Source organism: Pseudopipra pipra, chromosome 8, assembly GCF_036250125.1.
Source record: "Pseudopipra pipra isolate bDixPip1 chromosome 8, bDixPip1.hap1, whole genome shotgun sequence".
Lineage (NCBI taxonomy): Eukaryota > Metazoa > Chordata > Aves > Passeriformes > Pipridae > Pseudopipra > Pseudopipra pipra.
In genome coordinates this window covers 185,406-201,859 of record NC_087556.1, presented here as the reverse complement: position 1 = coordinate 201,859, position 16,454 = coordinate 185,406, and the positions used below count along the sequence as shown (strand labels likewise).

General features: G+C 52.1%; 2 protein-coding genes and 1 long non-coding RNA gene across 3 annotated transcripts; 1 reads left to right on the top strand and 2 right to left on the bottom strand.

Moving 5' to 3' along the window:
• Positions 1 to 130: 130 nt before the first annotated feature.
• On the bottom strand, positions 131 to 4,954 carry SAR1A (secretion associated Ras related GTPase 1A). The gene is made up of 7 exons (XM_064662086.1): positions 4,866 to 4,954; positions 4,439 to 4,513; positions 3,482 to 3,601; positions 2,950 to 3,015; positions 2,502 to 2,605; positions 1,859 to 1,990; positions 131 to 1,225 (listed from the first exon to the last, which is right to left on the bottom strand). Exons 2-7 carry the CDS (start codon positions 4,494 to 4,496, stop codon positions 1,109 to 1,111), a joined length of 597 nt encoding a protein of 198 aa, XP_064518156.1. The 5' UTR covers positions 4,497 to 4,513; positions 4,866 to 4,954; the 3' UTR covers positions 131 to 1,108.
• Positions 4,955 to 5,410: 456 nt separating this feature from the next.
• PPA1 (inorganic pyrophosphatase 1) lies at positions 5,411 to 16,200 on the bottom strand. Its single transcript, XM_064662082.1, has 11 exons — positions 16,085 to 16,200; positions 15,857 to 15,921; positions 12,584 to 12,637; positions 12,027 to 12,146; positions 10,280 to 10,366; positions 9,869 to 9,995; positions 9,256 to 9,383; positions 7,701 to 7,786; positions 7,404 to 7,473; positions 6,289 to 6,328; positions 5,411 to 5,746 (listed from the first exon to the last, which is right to left on the bottom strand). The coding sequence occupies exons 1-11, from the start codon at positions 16,167 to 16,169 to the stop codon at positions 5,715 to 5,717; spliced, it is 894 nt and encodes a 297-aa protein (XP_064518152.1). The 5' UTR covers positions 16,170 to 16,200; the 3' UTR covers positions 5,411 to 5,714.
• LOC135417702 (uncharacterized) lies at positions 5,742 to 14,740 on the top strand. Its single transcript, XR_010432180.1, has 2 exons — positions 5,742 to 6,270; positions 9,746 to 14,740. It is a non-coding gene; the product is annotated as an uncharacterized LOC135417702 (long non-coding RNA).
• Positions 16,201 to 16,454: the final 254 nt, after the last annotated feature.

Here is a 16,454-nt window from a genome sequence, read left to right as displayed (position 1 = left end):
GAGGACATGCCAAGAATCCTGCTGTTTTCCTGAGAGCGTTGTCCAAACCCCTCTGGAACTCCATGGCAGCTGTTCCGACGGCCACAGCGGGGCCCAGCCAGTGCCAGGCCAGACTGAGGCTCCTGCCCCCTGAGAGGAGAAAGACACGTCTTTATTGAACTGAAAATGAGTGCCAGACAGTAATGAAACTTCAGACAAAAGAAGTCCATCGAGAGTATAAAAGAAACCGGTTTAGTCTACATTAATAACTTCATGATATGCAAATGTCAAACACCTCCATGCTACAACAACCCAAACAGCTTGTGGTTCTCACTGCGATGGCGCAGCCAGAGGACCCGACGCCCTCGATGGAAGAGTCTGGCCTGAGGTGGAACCAGGCAGCCCCTTCCCACTGTCAGCGAGTGCCAGACACCACCCCCCAAACCTGCACCAGGTGCTCCTCTCCAACTAGGAAAAATCAAAAAAAAAAATCCCTGTAAACTAAAGAAGCTGGGATTGCACACCTCAGTCCCAACGGCACGTCGTTGTCGGTCAGCGTGACACAGCACAGCCACCCTACAGCTCAGTTAAGCCCAAATGCTATGTTTATTGAGGACTTCTAATATCGTGATACCTTGGTTCAGTAATTCGTGAAATACCTAAATATTGTTAAATATATTTTTAAAAAACCCTAAACCAGACTCTGGACTAAACAAGATGAACGTTAAACTAAAAAGTTAGGAGGGACGCCGTTTACATTAACACTTTCTTTAAAAAATATAATTGCTTTTTCCTTTTCGTTTTTTTTTTTTCTTTTTTTTTTTTTGAAGTCAATTAAACCACAGTGGTGAGACGTGCTCTCTTTTTCAGCTGTTACAGAGCAGCGTGCAGAGTTTTGACTTCCCAGACCGGAGCAGCCCCGCTGCCACTGAGCTGACAGGGACAACTCCTGCGGAACGGCGCCGCCTCCCCGCCGCGTGGAAAAGAGTGGTGTCACCACTGTGCCCTAAGGGCAGCCGGAAAACCAGGAGTCTCTTGGTCAATGCGGTTGGAAAGCCTCCCGTGTTCTAATAGAAAAGTCCATAGCAAGCTGTGAACAGGACCAGTCCAGAGGAGCGGGACTCTCGTGTCAGTCAATGTACTGCGATAGCCAGCGGAAGCCCTCGCCGTAGCCTTGCCTCTTGAGCACACTGCACATGAACACCTCCATGGGGCGCGCGTTCAGGTCCTTCAGGGGCACGTTTCCCTAGGGAAATCCAAACAGGAGTCAGAGCTGCACCCCTGGAGCCCTCAGGGAAGCGCCCAGCGAGCCACCACCACCCAGGGACACCCCTCTCACAGCCCCCCGTGTTTTGTACAGTTCTGGCAGTTCCAAAACCTGCCCGAGGGCATTGGCATTGTCCAATTGTGGAATGGTTTGGGACAGAAGGGATCTTACAAAACACCTTGGTGCACCTCCCTACCATGGGCAGGGACACCTTCCACCAGCCCAGGTTGCTCCAAGCCCCGTCCAGGCTGGCCTTGGACACTTCCAGGGATCCAGGGGCAGCCACAGCTTCTCTGGGCAACCTGGGCCAGGGCCTCCCCACCCTCACAGGGAAACAATTCCTTCCCACTATCCCATCTAACCCTGCCCTCTAGCAGTGGGAAGCCATTCCCTGTGTCCTGTCACTCCAGGCCCTGGTAAATAGTCTGCCTCCATGTTTCTTGTAGGCCCCCTTCAGGCACTGGAAGGAACCATCATCATTATTGATTCACCTTGGCCAATCCCGTGGACAAACTGTCAGTGAGAGCTGAATTAGTTTCTGGATGGAGCCTCACTTTGAAAGGGAACAGGGGAGCCCTGCCCTCCAGATCCAAGGCCTGGGTGCCTCCCTACCTTTCCCGTGGTCTGTCCATAGAGCCCAAAGATCTCCCGCAGCTTCTCCTCGCTGATGGCCTCGGGTCTGTCGATTTTGTTACCCAGGATAAGGATTGGCACATTGGATATTGTCTCGTCTGTCATTAGGGCCTGGGGGCAAGAGGGGGTGAGAGTTCAGCAGAGGCAGTAAAAAAGAGCTGTTTTTGGAAGAAAATGATTTTGTTTAAGCTCTGTGACCAACAAGGGCTGTTTTCTGGTGCTTCCATGCTCCTGGGAAAGACTCACAACAGTCAGTTAGGTTGGAAAAGACCTCCCAGCCCATTGAGTCCAACCTGTGCCCAGCCCAGAGCGCTGAGTGCCACGTCCAGTCGTTCCTTGGACACCTCCAGGGAGGGGGACTCCACCACCTCCCTGGGCAGCCCCTTCCAGGGCCTGGCCACCCCTTCCAGCAAGAAATTCCTCCTGATGTCCAAACCAAACCTCCCCTGAACTCAAGAGCCTGTGCTCCACCCAGAGTAAGGGCATCCAGGCTTCTCACTGGAAGTGCCAATCCAAAGCATGAGACTCTCAAAACACACTTTGCACAAGTTCCAGCCCAAAAAAGGACTATTATTTGTAATTTAGGTCTTGGGAAAGGGGAAAAAAAGAGAAGTATATTTACATTAAGCTCAACTTTGGATTCCATAAGCCGCGAGTGGTCTGCACAGTCCACCAGGAAGACAATCCCGTTGATGGCAGGCAGGTAGTTCTTCCAGACCCGGCGAGCTGGAACACAGAGGGACAAACACAGCCCCATGAAAACACTGCCTTTTTTTTTTTGTGTGTGTGCATTAAAAAAAAGGGAAAAGGGCAGAAAAACTCTGTTTAGAACTTCTAGAAACTCTAAACCTGAAAGTTCAGCAATTTGAAATAAATTCATATTGGAGTCCCCCACGGCTAAAAACACTTCAGGCAGCAGAGCACGAACTGGCAGTGTTTCCTTCCAAACAATCCTACAGCCAGGAGGTTCTTTCCATGTGTTGCTCCATAAATAAGCCCAGGCAGTGAATAATTAGGCACTGTTAACTGCTGATGCTTGTCAGTATCAATCTTTGGTAGTTTTTTCTTACCTTGTTCATGTCCACCCAGATCAAAAGTCGTGAAGGTCATTCCAGCAATCGTCAGCTCCTCTGATGCTGAAAAAGGGAAAACACAGGGATTCAGGAAAATAAAGAAGCTGTCACAGAATTCCTTGGGGATTTGCCTTGGCATCGCACACGCTCCTCCAATCAGGAATTCCCTGGATTTCCTGCAGAATTCAGTGACTGAAATGGAGCTGTTTCACAAAAAATAATTTCTCCGGCCTCCCACTGAAGGCTTTTAATCTGCAATTATCATCCTTTATTACACTTTTCACCAGGAAAACTCTCCCTTCCCCCGAGAAAACCTCGCACTGACTGAACAACACCAGTTCCTGTGTGTTTTATACCTGAGAGGAAAACACAAACCCACTTCAGCTCGGGCAGCTGCAACCTCAGCTAAGGTTTTAAGACCCTCAAAGCCCCAAGGCAGAGCTTATACCACCAAGGTGTCTTCCAAAACCACATCCCCAAAATTCCAGAGGAAATGCCGCGCCAGGAGGCTTTACCCAGGAAGACTTACTGGGATGTAGCGTGGGGACATGCTGACCCAGCCTGTCATCTTTGAGCATGTGCAGCAGAGTGGTTTTCCCCGCGTTATCCAACCCCAGGAACACCAGTTTTCCAGACTTTTTGTACAAACCTGCGAGGAAGAGGAAGAAGGCAAGAGGAAAACTCCAGCGGGCTCACCACCTGGAGCCAGAACGCTGCTGTTTTTAGGGAAGCCCTTCTCCCAGAGCTCTGCTGCCACCTGTGCACGCTTCCAGCAGGGAAAACACACACAGGCTTTATCCAAAGCAAAGCATGGTGGTGTTTACAGCAACGGGCACCCCCTAAGCTCCTATTTCTGTGAATATTCCATTCCTTTTCCCGGCACATCCCAGCAGAAGAGTGTGCAGCAAAGTATTAGGGGTTGTCTGCTGCCTCAACAGGGTATTTTGGATATGAAACTTGAACAAACTCATAAAATACAGCAGCGAGCTGCTGGGGAGAAGGTGGAAAGCAGGGGACAGCACGTTGTTTCCTTTGGATGAACGGATTTTGGCCGCAGGAAAGCTCCCTCAGGTTCCCAATAGGACTTCTTCCCACCCCATCCCTCTCATCCCTCCCTCCCAGAGGCGCTCGGGACAGCAGGCACCCCATCCTTCTGCAAGGAGTTCCACTGGAACCCACGACTATGGCAGGAGGAGCAGGAGGAGGATGGAGCTCCCTCTGTCTGGGGCCGAGCAGACCCAGCTGCCCCCGCACTTCTAAAGGGCAAGAGAAACACAGAGTGGGGGCAAAACGCCTCCAAATGCTCCCAAAGTTTCTCCCCAATAGCGTAAAAAATCCCTTTATTGACGTGCAGCCTCCCCGCCACCCTTTACCCTGTTCAGAGCCGCCCCAATCCCTAAGTTTTGGGGGATGTGGGCACCGGGAGAAGCCAAACCGACCCGGGGGCAGGCGAGGCACGGGGGGGCGGGGGGGCCTGTAGCATTACCTAAGAATTGCAGAACGCTGCTGAAGCCGTTGTAGAGCCATTCGAAGATGAAAGACATCGCTGGAGATGAATCGCCTGCGGGATGCGGGGAGAAGAAAAACCCCCAAACGCCGGAGTTACAAAGTCCGGGGTGCGGGGGGGGAATGGGGGCGATCGAGGGACGAGGGGGTCGGGGTGGGGAGGATCGGGGGTCAGGAGGTGAGGGGTGGGGGCACACGGGACGAGCGGGCCGGGGGCGAGGGGGCTCCGGCCTCAAGGGCGGGCGGCGCGGCCTGGCCCCCGCCCCGCCCCCGCCCTGCCTGCGTGTCACCCCCCGCGCCGCCGCCGCCCCGAGCCCGGCCCCGCCCGGCCCCCGCCGCCCCGCCGGGCCCTCTCGCCGCGCCCGGCCGGGCCCCACCGCCCCCTCACGCTCCCCGCCGCCGCTCACCCCCGGCTGCCCCCGGGCCGCCGCCGCCACCCAGCCCCGTCCGCGGCCGCCGCCAGCGCCCGACGGAAACGCGTCAGCGCCGCCCCGCCCGCTTCCGGCCCCGCTGGCCCCGCGCGCAGGGGCTGCGGCGGCACCGGGGCCGCGGGTTCGAGACCCGCCCCAGACCGGGGGAAGGAGGGCTCGAGACCTCCCCGCCACCCTCCCTCTTGGAGGGACGCGCTACTGCGATACCCCATAAACACCCTCCCCACCCGGTCACAACCCCCAGAGGTGTCAGGACGAGAGGACGTGGTCTTGAGGTTTTAGGTCAGACATCGGGAAGATTTTTTTTCACAGAAAGAGCGATTTTAAGCACTGGGAGGGGCTGCCCGGGGAGGTGGCGGAGTCACCGTCCCTGAGGGGTCCACGGGAACGACCGGACGTGGCACTCAGTGCTCCGGCCTAGTTGATGAGCAGCCAAAGGCTGGGCTCGAGTTCTCTCCCAACCCAAAGTGTTTGTGACCCCTCGGTCCCAGGGAGGGGAAGGAGAGGGAATGCCACAGCAGTCGGATTCAGTAGTTTTTATTTCTAGCATCCACACACGTACCAGGTGAACGACCTCCCCTCACGACTCAGAGCACAGCACACGACCACGCGCGAGCAGGGTGTTTTGATTTTATAAATTATGTCTTCTGGCCTCCACCGGGCCCCAGCGCAGCCGGCACGTCACTGCTAGGTACGTAATTCTAATCAGCAAAGTTACAGGCAAGGTCTCCTTGTTGACACTGAAGCTATTTTTTCTGGGCTACTCCTGCATGTGGCGGCTCCCCAGCGGGAAGGACGCGGCTGTCTCGCCGCCGTCCTCGGGACTTAGTTTTTCTCATAGTAGAACCATTTGTCAACTGTGTGGGGCAGAAAAAGAAGGAGGGGGGTTAGTCCTCTGTGAGCCACCCGGTTATTAAGGAGTCACATGGCACTGTGTGTGTGTCACCCCCAGCTCAGGGGCCTCCTCCTGCTCCTGCTAACAGCTCCACAGCACAGCAAACAGGTTCCTGCACAGCCCTGTTTACATGGATTTGTTTTCCCCAAGGAGCCACCCTGGTTCAGGCTGCCATTAGGAGCATCCATTACTCAGTTCAGGCAAGGACAGCAAGCCCCACTGGCTCAGCTGACCCAGGGAGGCAGAACCATATTACCTGGGACTCCCAAGACATCCATTTTCCCACAGGTTTATTCCCCAGGAAGGGATTGGAAGTGACAGCCTAGCTCCTCTTCCTGCCATGCAGCAGTGGGCTCTCAACACCCTCCTTAACTCGGCCCTTGGGCCTTGCCCTGGCTACAGCAACATCCAGATTTCACTTGAGACCCTCATTTTCCTATTGATAATTCCTCTGAGGAAGCCCCCGTTCTGCACTGGGATGTAAAGGTGGGTTTTCAGACTCACCTTCGGGTGGGATCGGGTTGGCAGCTTTACATGGCGGTGCCTGAAACAAGAAGGGTGTTATCAGAGAGCAGCTGCTGACCAAGGCTGTCCTTACACCTTGTAGGGCTGCACAAATCTTCCCTGAGCACCATTTAAGATCCTGTGGCAGTCAGTGCTGATCAGCTGTGAGGGAATAACTGAGCAGCATCCTGCCATCCCCACAGCCTCCCCATTCCAGAGATGCCCCCCATGCCAGAAGTGCTCTGCTCCAAGCACAGGCTGCAGTGCCATCTGCTTCCCACCACGAGCAGGTACCACTCCAACATCCACACAGCTGTGAGCAGCTGCCTTTTTTTATAAACCTACAATGTGATGGGGGGAATAGAAGCACAAAGCACTGGGAAAACTCCTCTGAAGAGCTTTTAACCAAAGCCAGAGAAGGATCCCTGGGTGGTGACACTCTCTCCACAGGGGCTGTGCTTCCAAAAACACACAAATTAATCAGGATGCCACCAGAGGATACCAGCACTTTAAAACCAAAGGTGATGGTTTTAAAAGTCTCTCTGAGGCTACAGAGAGCCTCGGGTTTCCAGTAATGTTTCCATACACCGAGGCAAGATTTGCACTTTGATTTTCCTGTCCCATTCCTCTAACCCCTTTCGGGTTGCCAACAGCACTTTACAAGCCTAGTGAGATGTGATTAATTCCCAAAGCTGGACAGGAGTACTACACAGGGAACACCAAGCTTTTCATTCCAAAGGATGCAAAGTCCCTGGCTGCAAGGCTTTAGGGAATCACACTCTCTTTTCTCAAAGAGGGACCTCTTCTGTGAAGCTCTTGGAAGGCCAAATATTTAACCACTCTCTGAAAAGCTGACAGCCAAGCTTTGGTTCAGAAGTTTAGTCCTTCACACAAACTCCGTTTGGGACTCCATCTTCCAGATTACTAAGGGCAAGGAGAAGCCTCTGGAGGAACACCTGGCTTGCTCCACCATCCACCCTGTTTGATCAGACACAGGTGCTGTGTTCGGTCACCTAAAAAATTCTGAGCATGCAATGTGCCATTCACACAGAGAGGGCAGTTTATACAAATTATATCACTTTTCCTGATGTTTGGGCGCTCAGATTTGTACTTACTGCATCCACAGTAGCTTTTGCACAGTCTTGGCCACAGCAGAAGGGGCTGTCAGACACCGTCAGGTTTGTGCTAGAAGAGAGAGGAACCCTTGTGAGAATGTGCAAGCCCGGGCCCTCCTCAGGGAGTACTGAATAATGGAATATTAAGGATTATTGTTAAAGCTGCCAAGCTGAGGGGGAAGGCCTGGGGAGACAGCCAGCAGCTAACAGAGGGCATGGCACCACTCAGGAAAGGGAGTTCCAGGGTTATTTGTCCAGGGAAAAGGAAGGTGCACGGTACCATGGGCATGAACCTACCAGTTGATCTCCCCCCCGTCAGTTTTCTTTGCTATTAAAGCTTTCCAGTGTTCATGAGTGCTCTTGATGACATTCACAGCAAAATCCTAAGGGTGGAGATGAGAACAAACACCACATTACGTGGCAGCACTAGACCATTTCCTCCAGACTGTCAGTCACATGGAACAGTGTTTATAGGCTGATTGTAGATAGTTCTAACCGTGGAAGAGGCTGAAAGAAACCTCCTCTGTCACTGGGCTGTTCAGGAAGAGCAGCAACCTCCCAGTGCACAACAGCTGAAACAACCAGGATTTTACAAGGAGAATTGTTTTGCTTTTGAGATGGGAGGATACACCAAGGTCACGGAGCGAGCTGGAGGCCAAGAGAAACTGAACACAGATATTCCAGTCTGGGGCCAGTGCTGCTCCATCATAAAAGCACCTCCACCCCGCTGCTCCTCCCACTCGGTCTGTCTCCAGCAGTTGCTGATCCAGGCCTATCCAGGAGCTCTCCTCCACTCCAGGCAAATAATTCAGGCCAACAGGAAGAGACACGCAGCTAATCAAGCTCTGCAATTATTTAAAAATGAATTTGTTTCCAAGCATATCAGCTTCTTTCCTTAAGAATGAGCAGTATATGCTCAAGCATTAACCTGTCAGCTAGAGAAGGAAGCACACGCAGTTCTTTGTTAGTGTGAACACCAGCAATAAATATCCTGGTTTGATACCCCACAGAGCCAAATAAAACACTGCAGAACATGTGGGAGGTTCTTTATCCCGATTTTCCGGTTGCCTTGATTCTGGTTTCACCCATCCTGAGGGGCAGTGAGATGTCCCAGCCCAACCAACCCAGTGCTGTGCTACAGCCGAAAGGGACAAGTCCTTTGTGACTTCTATTTTCTTTCCCAGGCAGTGCTTTGGAGGAACTCCCCTCCTCTGCACCAAGTCTGGAGCTCTGGGAGTTGAGTTACCTCACTAACCCCCTCAAGGCACACCAGGACAGGCAGAAGGCAGGGCACAGAAGCAGGATTTCACCCACTGAGGAGCAGCAGATGATCTGATCCAAGCCAGGGAACACTGCTGCCAAGGCAGAGCCTTACTCAAAGGGCGTGAGGGAACACTTCACGCCTGAAGGAAGAAGTAAGTCTTTTAACTCCTGAGTTAAGTTTAACTTGCACCAGGTTGCAGTGGAACAAAGCCAATGAGCAAGGGAAGGAAAGGGTGATTGATGTCAAGCTGCCTTTGCTCCAGAGCAGGAGCAAACAAACCCAGTGTTTTCCACCCTGGTTCTGACACAGAGGCTCCCAGCCCTGAGGTGATTCCACATGAACGACACCTAGAAGAAAAACTGATAATATCCAACAGCACCAGGGCAATAACCACATGCTTTTTCTCCAAGTATTCTTGCAAGCTGGAAACAAGCAAGAGTGGTAGGCTGGAAAAACAGCAGGATGACTGAAGTCAGCTATCAGCAGCTCCATAAAAACCCATTCTCTCACCCACTGCTCACTCGTGTCCCCACACCCCCCCAGCTCAGTGTGGACAGAGTGCCTTCGCACCAAGACAGCTGAGCCTACCTTGTCTTTAAATTCCTCATTAAAAGCAAACTGGTTTTCTGGCTTTCCATCAGGTACTTTGTATCTTCTGAACCAGTCCACGGTAGCTTCTAAGTATCCAGGCTTCATCCTTCTGACATCATTGATATCTAGGCGGGCAGAAGAGGTTTGTTAGCCAGAAGCAGTAACAGAATTTACCCAGCTCTACCCAGTTGCTCTGAGCTGTCCCCCATTCAGCCCCTCCTCAAGCAGCCTTAGCAACATTTCAGACAGATTGCCCTAAAGACACAGTGAGTGTCTGCACAGGGAAGTCAGTGTTTCATCCTCACAGTCCTGATTGTCCCCAGGAGCCTGGACACGTTTAGCTGTGATTAGAGACACTGAGGACAGGCTGGACAGCCACACTCTGCTTCAAAATGCCACGCTGTGAAGGGGACTGACAAGGTGTGACAAACAGCAGGGAAATGTTTTGCTGTAGGCCTGAAAACATTGTGTTCTGCTGTCCTTCCAGCTTCACACCTGATTAACACCGTGGCACAGAAGGAGCAAGCCTGTGTCCTGGCTTGGAAGTCTCCTGCAGGCTCTCTTGGGAGAAAGGGAAGCATTAATCCTGCTCCTCCCTCCTGTAACTCACCATTATAGCTGTCTGCTTCTGGGTCTTCCACATTGATAGCAATTATCTTCCAGTCTGTCTCTCCCTCATCAATCAGTGCCAGCGTGCCCAGCACCTTCACTCTGATGACTTCTCCCCGGGAGCAGACCTGCAAGGACAAAGACCTTGGTGTCCTTGCTGATGCATCCAAGGAATGCACGACAGGAGACTGTACAAGAGCTCAGCAAGCAGTCAGGTACCACGAAATTAGGTCTCGCTTATCAGCAGCTCATAAGCCTTGGCTCATCTCAACAACAATCTTCAGAGGCAGTAGAGGGAAACATCACATCCTTAATGTGGAGGAGGTAGGAAATAAATAATGTCTCTGGCTAATTGACTTTGGAGACATTAATTACAGGTTTCAGAAGACAGTTACCCTCTAGAATGCGTTACCTTGCTTCCAATTTCGCACACATCGATCGGATCGTTATCTCCACAGCAGCCAGTATTTTCATCCTTGTGACCTGGGTCTTCCCAAGTCTGGAAAAAAACAACACCAAAGTCAACCACACCTGCAAACAAGAACTCCAAAAAAAAAAAAGCAGGTTTGTTTCAGGCATGCAGTGCCTGGAAGATACAGATGATGGCCCACTTCACACTCGCTTTCAGGACTGGTGCTTGAGCTACTTTTTCACTTGTGCCTGCTAAGTTTGAATCCCAGTTAAAAGGCCTTATCTTGCCAAGGGTCAGCTGCTCCCTCCTACCAACAAACCTTTCAACAAAGCTTTTTTCAACAACTTTCCAGACTTCCTCCTGTTCCACAGCCGCCTAAAGGTGAAGTTCACATCTATAAAGAACACTCGTTGATTTGGCTGCCTGCCTGTTCCTCTCCCTATTCATTTCTTAACAGAAGTTTCCTGAGCTCCAGATAGCAGTCCAGCAGAGATGGAAGACAGACAGGGTGTATTGTTTCCTTTTAATTAAACAATTAAAATGATAAGAATGCAGAGCCCCACACCCTGTGCTACCCAGTGTCCCATCTCACCCACAGTGGTGAGTGTAAACTGAAAGACAGGACTGCAGAAGGCATTTGACTCCAAAACCAACAGCTTCTGATCAGGAGCAAAAGAACTCCATGCCCACTTGCATCATAAGGGGTATCTACCTCTAAGGGGGTTGAGATATAAAAAGAAGGAGTATCATTCCCAAATCTCTGCATACCAGGACAGGACTAGTATAGTGAAGACCTCGTGACGGATCCAGAGTGTTCAGGAAGGTGTAGTGACACCTGGGTGGTGCTGAAGGACCGTTCACAATCGCTACCACACTCCTCTACAAGGAGGTGTTAAGCTCCTGATGCATAAACAACTTTGATCCACTAACACATGACAGAGCAAAGGCTTCAAAAGATGCAACTCTGCACAAAGAAGTGGGCTCCAGAATCCATCTGAGCAGAAAACAACTCGAGTTTGAGAGCCTGTGTTAAGTCACGTAGGGACAACGCTCAGCATGCACTGCTATCAAGACTAGAATTATCAAATTCAGAGTGTTTCCCTGGGATCTCACACTGACAGTTTATTTCTCTGAAGGAAACCCCAGCCTTGGAGAACATCAGGGGCAAACAGCCTTCCTCCAAGTCCCCCTTTATCTAGCAGTCCCCAGCCAGTTCAGAGCATGTGTCCAGATGCCCCTATCTGTTGGTCCCGCCTTGCCAGTTGGCTTCTGAGAAAGCACATCTGTGCAGTGGTGGGTGTTGGCAAGAAGAATCTTCCTTAAAGATTCAGCCTAAATCCCGTACCACTAGGATAAAACTTTAGCTCTTTGTGCTTCACCAGGCAGGAACTGAAGGCCCTGCATTGCCAGATGCACGGTGACAGCTTCCTTCATCCAAGGACCTGCCAGCTACTGTCCAGCCAAGGAGAGGAGCAGCACAGCAGGTACCTCACTATCAGCAGCTGCTCATCCTCTGACAGCTTGTTTATAACATCGGCTAGAAGCCTAACTGTTGGGATTTCTGCTTAGAAAGACCCCTGTTTTCCTGACAGGTTCTCTCAATTAGCAGGATTACATATCCAGCTGCAAATGCCACGTTCCAGGTCAGACTCTTTGCTGAGTTTTTGCTCATTAATACAGTGGCAATAACAGGCATCCTCCCTCCTCCCCACCAGCATGGCTGAGCCACTGGGACGGATCAGTGTACCTGTGGGATAGCACCGTAATTCCAGATGTAGCCCTTGTGGGGAAACACGTTGGCTACGTAGCGCAGCTTTCCTTTCTTCACGTCTTGCTTAATTGGGTTTAAGGGTTCCTTTGTTGCAATCTGAAAGAAAAGTTGCATAAATCCCCCTGCTTTGCTCTCTATGGAAAAAACAAGTGATTTTTTTTTTTTAATGGAACTGACAAGCCAAGAGACCAGGAGCTGACCCTGAAGCCAGCAGCAGATACTGGACAGCTCCGTTTTCCTGTTGCATTGCCATCTCCTGGGATATAGTTTTCAGCAGACTCCCAAGCATCAGAATCACATGGGGTTAAGAGCCATAAAATGCTGCTTTAATCAGAAGCCACAGAAGAATACCCAGGCAAACTTCTGCAATCTCAGCTTCCATGCCAGACCTCTAGCATTGAGCAAGTACTGACAGGAGAAGTTAGAAACCACTCTGATTCTGGAGGTGGGATTGAGAAGGAGAGAATCAGCAGAGCCAAAGATTAAGACTTAGCCAGCTCAAGCCCCTTTGCTAGGAACTGTAATGTAGTTACCTCCATTTTAGCATTTGTCCATCGAGGTACTTCCACAACCATGTTGAACACATTCTGAAGAAAGTAAAACATCAGTGAGTGGGAAGGAAGACCACACTTTAAACTAGGAAACACATGCCAGCCAGCTCCCATGAAACCCTAAGATTTTTTTCTGTGGGTTTTTTTTTTTTTTGATGCAGCTGATGAAACTCCCATAGCCCAGTCAGTCACATGGAATCACTTAAAGCTGAATCCCAGAAAAGACCCCAGCAAAGGCCAGATTGAGGTTACCCACACATTCTGCAGGTTACCCCCACATTCTCCATCAGTTGCCACCTACAAACATCCCCATCACATTCCTGGGACACAGAACAGCAGGTTAAATGAACTGAACACAGCTGCACACAAACTATCCTGGACGTAACAAAATGAGGTTTGGGGCATATTTATTAAATACAAAGTGCTTAATGTTCCAGCAAGGGCTGCTCTGGCCATCTAGAACAGATAAGAATAACAGGAACAAGCCACCAACTTAATAATGTGGGTATCTATGTTCTGCCCTGAATGACCGAGGACATCGCTCCCAAATATCTGCCATGATGTAGGGAAGGATGCCCTCTCTCCAAGCTGACACTCCTATAAAAGAAGACCTCGTTAGTGGCATGGTGTGAGGATAAAGGTGGGGGAGGAGAAATGCAGAACCACATCTTGCAGTATTCAGTTTACAGGTGATGCTTGAAAACATCTCCTGTTGATCCCGTTGGGCTGAGGCCTCTTGAGACCTCAGTGTCAGCCTCCTCACCCAGAAAAGCTTTCCCACACTTGAACCTCAACATCTGCTGCTTGAAGAGATTATGGCTGTTCAACAAAAAGTCAAACCTTGCTCCCTAGCCTGGACAAGGTTTCTAATCCCCACCTTAAGCTGTATTAGCACGGCAAAGTCCCTCGAACGTGTATTGCGCCATTATTAGACTGATACTGTGCAACAAGCACTGCTACATCACTGACTTTGCTCACACCCTGCCCTAGCAGAGGTTTATTACCCCCCTTAATTGCAGGGGTCACTGCTCATTTGTATTTTGCATGTAAAAAGGTACACCCTATTTTTATTCCTAACGGGAGGAGAGGAATGAGGCACTGGGATCAGGCTGGGCAGGGTGCTCACGGCTCTGCAGGCAGGGAAAGGTGACTCGGAGCTGCATCTTTGTAAGGCTTGGAGTTCCCCCACTGTCAGATCTGCCTTGGCCTAAGACACTCAGTGAGCAGCCCAAGGTCGTTCCAAGGCACTCAGGTACAGATAAGACCAACCCAGCCCAGCCCCAGACCGGAAAAAACACCCTGCAATCCTCTCAGCGTCTTAGGAGTCTAAGGATAAAGATCAAGGAGCCCAGACAGAGTGAGACAACCTTTGGCTCCGAGCTGGGCTCTGTAACAGAGCTGGCAACCCACCTGCTCAGTAATGAGTTAAACCTCAGTGCAGAGACACTCGAGCCACAGAGGGAGGCCTGGTGTGATCAGCACCATTGTGTAACTTTGGGGACTGAGACCTTCAGTGCCTGGGACTCTTTTCTCTGAATGACTTGGCACGGAGGTGCTGGCAGCAGCCCTGTGTGCCTCAGGTAAACACCAGTAGCTTGGTTTCCCCTGTTAAGCATTACCAGTCCATGGAAATCCTCCCCACCCCTGTGCTCACTCCCCTGCTCCTTCCTCCCCTGTTCTGCGAGCATCTGCAAAGCAGGATTATCCGGATTTGCCTTGTCTGGGGTTACCTTTCAGACACCTGCACTGAAAACTGCTTCCCCACTCGGCCACAGGAACTGCTTCACCTCTGTCCTTGATGACTACAATCCATCATTTCCCTTCTGAGCAGGCTTCCTGGAGCACCCCAGGTAGCTCCATCACCTCCACCTCAGTAGCTCAATCCGCTGCTTTTTTTAGACGTTCATCTCTCAACTCAGAATATTCTTTTCCCTTCCCAGAACCACTCTACACCTCCAAATTACATCTCTGTCTAATGAACATTAGCTCATCCACTGCATTTCTCAAGCTGCACAGCTTTTTAGTACATATTAGAGGAAGAGATGAGCTACAACAGCACAGAACACAGTCAGAGAGCTCAGGGTGCCAGTGAATATGCAGTCAGTGAAAAATGAATCACAACCATTTTGGCTTCCTGGAGCTGGGGCTTTTTTGGTTCAGAACAGCCTAATTTGACTCACAGCTGGCTGCTGAAAGGATGTGAAAGCCCTGCAGCACCGCATGGGGCAGGTTCTGAGAGGCACAAGGTCCTAGGAGATGCTAAAGCAGAAATTCAACATCCTTACCCTCTGTTCAGTGTTGGATTACACTGCAGGCATAAAGTGGCTGCACTGCAGTCAAACCCCAAGCCTGAAATATGCAGCACCCATAGGAGTGGATGTAGATATTACAGCTGAACAGAAAACCTCTTTTTTTAACCCAAAACCCTTTTATGGGTAAGCTCAAGCCAACCACTCACATCTCAGATGCAAAAATGAGAATGAGATCACCCATTCTCTTCTCCTGGGTCGCTCCACCCGAGGCCAGGACAGCAAGAAACCCACTCCCTGCACAGTCAGGCGATGCCTCCCTCAGGTGTTCCTGCAGTGTGGGGAGCTGGGAGCCTCCCCCGGGTGTTCCACCCCTGATCCCTGGGTGTTTCAGGACCCCCTGGATGTTTCAGGACCCCCTGATCCCCAGGTATTTCAGGACCCCCAGTTCCCTGGGTGTTTCAGGACCCCCGGATACTTCAGACCCCCAGTTCCCTGGGTGTTTCAGGACCCCCGGATACTTCAGACCCCCAGTTCCCTGGGTGTTTCAGGACCTCCTGGATGTTCCAGGACCCCCTGATCTCCTGGGTGTTTCAGGACCCCCTGGATGTTTTGGGATCCACTGATCCCCAGGTATTTCAGGACCCCCAGTTCCTTGGGTGTTTCAGGAACTCCTGGATGTTCCAGGACCCCCTGATCTCTTGGGTGTTTCAGGACCTCCTGGATGTTTCAGGACCCCCTGATCTCCTGGGTTTTTCAGGACCCCCTGGATGTTTCAGGACCCCCGGATACTTCAGACCCCCAGTTCCCTGGGTGTTTCAGGACCTCCTGGATGTTCCAGGACCCCCTGATCTTCTGGGTTTTTCAGGATCCCCCAAACTCTGAGTTTTTCAGGACCCCCGATCCCTGGGTATTTCATGACCCACCGATCCCTTGGGTGTTTCAGCACTCCCTGGATGTTCCAGGACCTCCTGATCCCCCTGGGTGTTTCAGGATCCCCTCTTACCTTCCCGGCGTCCGCGTAGATGGGGATGTCGTGGAAGGGGGAGATGTATCGCCCGGCGGCATCCTCTGCAAGGCAAAGGGAGAAGCGGGGGGGCGAGTGAGATGCTGAAGGACACGCGGGCAGGACCCACGCGGGCGCGCAGGGGAGGGAGGCGGGCGCGGGAGGAGGGTGCCCGGCAGGCTGCCCCGCGGCCCGCCGGGGCCGGGGCGCCGTGCCGGCGGCACTCACTGAAGAAGAGCCGGTACTCGGCGCTGTGGGGCGCGGCGCGCTCCTCCACGCTGAACCCCGACATCGCTGCCGCCCAGCCGCGCATGCGCCGCGCCGGCCCCCCCACCGCGCACTGCGCAGGCGCCGCCGAGAGACCGGGACCGCCCTGCGCCACGCGGCGGGAATGGGGTGGGATGGGACGGGAATGGGAACAGGGATGGGACGGGACGGGAATGGGGTGGGATGGGATGGGATGGGATGGGACGGGACGGGTGAGATGGGATGGGATGGACGGGATGGGATGGGATGGGATGGGATGGGATGGGATGGGATGGGATGGGATGGGATGGGAACGGTACGGGACAGGACGGGACGGGACGGGGACAGGGAC